This window comes from Hydra vulgaris, chromosome 07, assembly GCF_038396675.1.
Source record: "Hydra vulgaris chromosome 07, alternate assembly HydraT2T_AEP".
Lineage (NCBI taxonomy): Eukaryota > Metazoa > Cnidaria > Hydrozoa > Anthoathecata > Hydridae > Hydra > Hydra vulgaris.
The window spans coordinates 1,699,010-1,702,084 of record NC_088926.1 but is presented as its reverse complement, the minus strand read 5'-3'; the positions used below and the strand labels follow the sequence as shown (position 1 = coordinate 1,702,084).

The 3,075-nt window shown below is 26.2% G+C and overlaps 1 protein-coding gene across 1 annotated transcript; it reads right to left on the bottom strand.

The window, feature by feature from the left end:
* Positions 1 to 407: 407 nt before the first annotated feature.
* Positions 408 to 1,205, bottom strand: LOC101234615 (uncharacterized). The gene has a single exon (XM_065800733.1). It carries the CDS (start codon positions 1,203 to 1,205, stop codon positions 408 to 410), a length of 798 nt encoding a protein of 265 aa, XP_065656805.1.
* Positions 1,206 to 3,075: the final 1,870 nt, after the last annotated feature.

The following is a 3,075-nucleotide window of genomic DNA, read 5'->3' as shown; positions in this document are numbered from 1 at the left end:
GTCATAAATGTCTTAAAACCTATTTCACACATTTGTAGAACTTCACGCATTTGTGAAATATGCTGACACATATATAATTTATTAATCAATGGCAGTAATACAAAATGTTAAAATTGATTATCATCATATTATTTTTTTGTTTTGTTTTCAAATACTGTAATATCGATGCAATACTAATAATTATAAAATCTTTAAGTAAGGTGTTCCAGTGATTGATAAAGCATATATACAAGTTGTAGCAGATTTACAACTAGTAAACATACAAACAGTTGGTACACGCACTCATTTTTAAATATTCGTTTTTATAAGTTTATAGATTTTACAAACTTTTTAAAAAACAAAACTGGTGAAAACGTCAGCAATAAATAATCAATGACCATAATCACTAACATTAGAATAAAAAAACTTTACAAGTTGTAAATATCTTCTTTTATACAATCGAAAACAATTTCACCGAGTATATCGTAACCTTCTGGAGTTGGATGAACCTTATCAGTAGACCATAGCTTTTTTTGCATGTCCCAAGGTAGTGAACTAAAAGGGAACTTTAGCGATGTATCGCAAAGCGACGTCATGTCGTCAACCATTTGTCTTATTTTGTAATTTGTAAGCATTCGCATTGCTTCAAACGACCTCTCATCCATATATTTAATTTTTTTAACTAAGACATGTGCTTCTAAAATTGTCATGGCAACCGTTTTTATGTTTTGACTTCTGGCAATCTCATGCAAAGCGCGAATTTCTTCAAACAGATCAATTGTGTGTAAGCAATCTAAAGTTACCAAATCGTTGACACCCCCTAAAATGATTACTAAATCATATCTTTTAACACTTAGTTCACGTTGTAGACGTGTATACATTTCTTTATGTACTCGTTCTCCACCAACTCCTTTTGAAGTTACTTCAACTTCGTCACCGAACTGTTGCTGTAGTAGTTTTCGCAGCTTATAACTATATGGGTGAAAATGTTTTGGAACGCCGTAATATCCGAGTGTAATAGAGTCTCCTATACAAAGTATTCTTTTCTTTTTATCCAAGCTTTCTTCGTCATCTTCTGTAGTTACCAACAGTCTACGTTCAGGTGCATATGTCTCTGCTACTGAAGCAAACTCTAACTCAAGTGATTGTATATTTGAAGGAAGTTGAGACAAGATAAACTTAAAAATTGTTGTTAAGTAGAAAACATGCAAACCGCAACTCTTCATGCCCCATATTCTTCTAAACTTTAGCAAAGTATAAGTTTACAGCTTATAAAACTGTTCTGCCAACGTACAAAGTATACGTGTAGAAAATTTTAAAATGTTTTTTATTATAAAATTTTGATTTTTTTTTCTCAGAAGATGTTAAATTTAGGCGTTAAAAGTATAAACGCAATTACTTTTTATATTTAAGTAGTTTTCTGTTTTGAGTATGCTAACCAAGAATTGTTGAGTGTGATTAGCTACAAATTAAAGAAGAAGAAAAAAAAGCGATACACTGCAGTGCGTGCGTTGTCTTAAAACTTCCAAAACAATACTGTTAACTTTCAACAAACAGAGCACCATCCGCACTTCAATTCTTTTGAGAATAATAACAGTTGTAAAAAATTATTAATAAAGGAAATTTTTTAATTTATTTTATATTTAAGTAAAGTTTATATATATATATATATATATATATATATATATATATATATATATATATATATATATATATATATATATATATACATATATATATATATAAATATATATATATATATATATATATATATATATATATATATATTTATATATATATGTATATATATATAGATATATAGATATATATATATATATATATATATATATATATATATATATATATATATATATATATATATATATATATATATATATATATATATACATATATATATATATATATAAATATATATATATATATATATATATATATATATATATTTATATATATATGTATATATATATAGATATATATAGAAGTTATACTTAATATTCTATCATAATAAGTACTTAAAAATTAAGTATGATAAATGAATATGAATGAGATTTTGAATTTAAGTTTTGAATGAGTTTTTGGTACAAAAAACGTCTAAAGTAAGTCTAGATTAATACGCATTGTTAAAGACGTCTTAGATATCTTTAACAATGCGTCTTTTTGGATTGTTAAAGACGTCTGCATTGCATGCATTTTTAAAGTCTTAGACGACTTTAAAAATGCATTTTTAACAACATTGTTAGAGACATCTTAGACGACATCTATTTGACGTCTTTTAAAAAAAAATGGTTCATACGTCTTAAACGAAAATATAAATTTATATGTGTTTTAAAATGCGCCTTTATGAAAGACATTTGTTGTTAAATGCCTGATATAAACAAAGATTTTAGACGTTCTAAATGACATAATATAAAACATCAATAAAATAAAAAACGTCATGATAGTTATAGCTTTTGAACAAATTTTTGTTTGTAGAGTTTCATTTTGCCGGCCAATATTATTCCTATAATAAGTTTTAAATGAACTATTTAAATTATTACTGGTTTTTTTAAAAGAATATTCCTGTTTTGATTAAGGAATCAAAGTGTTTCAATTTAGAGTTGTTAAAAATAAAAAAAGTTAGTTCAATTTAGAGTTGTTAAAAATAAAAATGTTGTTAAAGGCTAAAAATTAAGGCTTTAGCTTAAAAATTTTGGCCTTGGCCTTCAAAAAACATACATAAAATTAAAGAATTAAAAGTTTTCATTCTTTTTTATGTATTTTTGTTTTCGACCATCATATATATCTACAAGTATTCTTTATATATATATCTACAAATACATTTTCTTATTGACTTCGTTGAATTCTGCGCATAACCTTGATCTAATTTCACAAAATATGGTTTTATTGTCACAACAGTTATTATTTTTTAATAACTGGCTTAAACGTAAGGTAAAAATTAAAGTCTTTGGTCTTGAAAATGCTTGCGTAGGCCTTGGCCTTGAAACTCTTATTCTTGGCTTTGACCTTAAAAGTCTTGGCCTTGGCCGTGTTGCCTTGGTCTTGGCCTTGGTATTGGCCTTGAACTTGGCCTTAGTC

Bases quoted from the DNA above. Each gene is read 5' to 3' on its own strand.
- LOC101234615 (XM_065800733.1), bottom strand. From the start codon at position 1,205: ATGAAGAGTTGCGGTTTGCATGTTTTCTACTTAACAACAATTTTTAAG.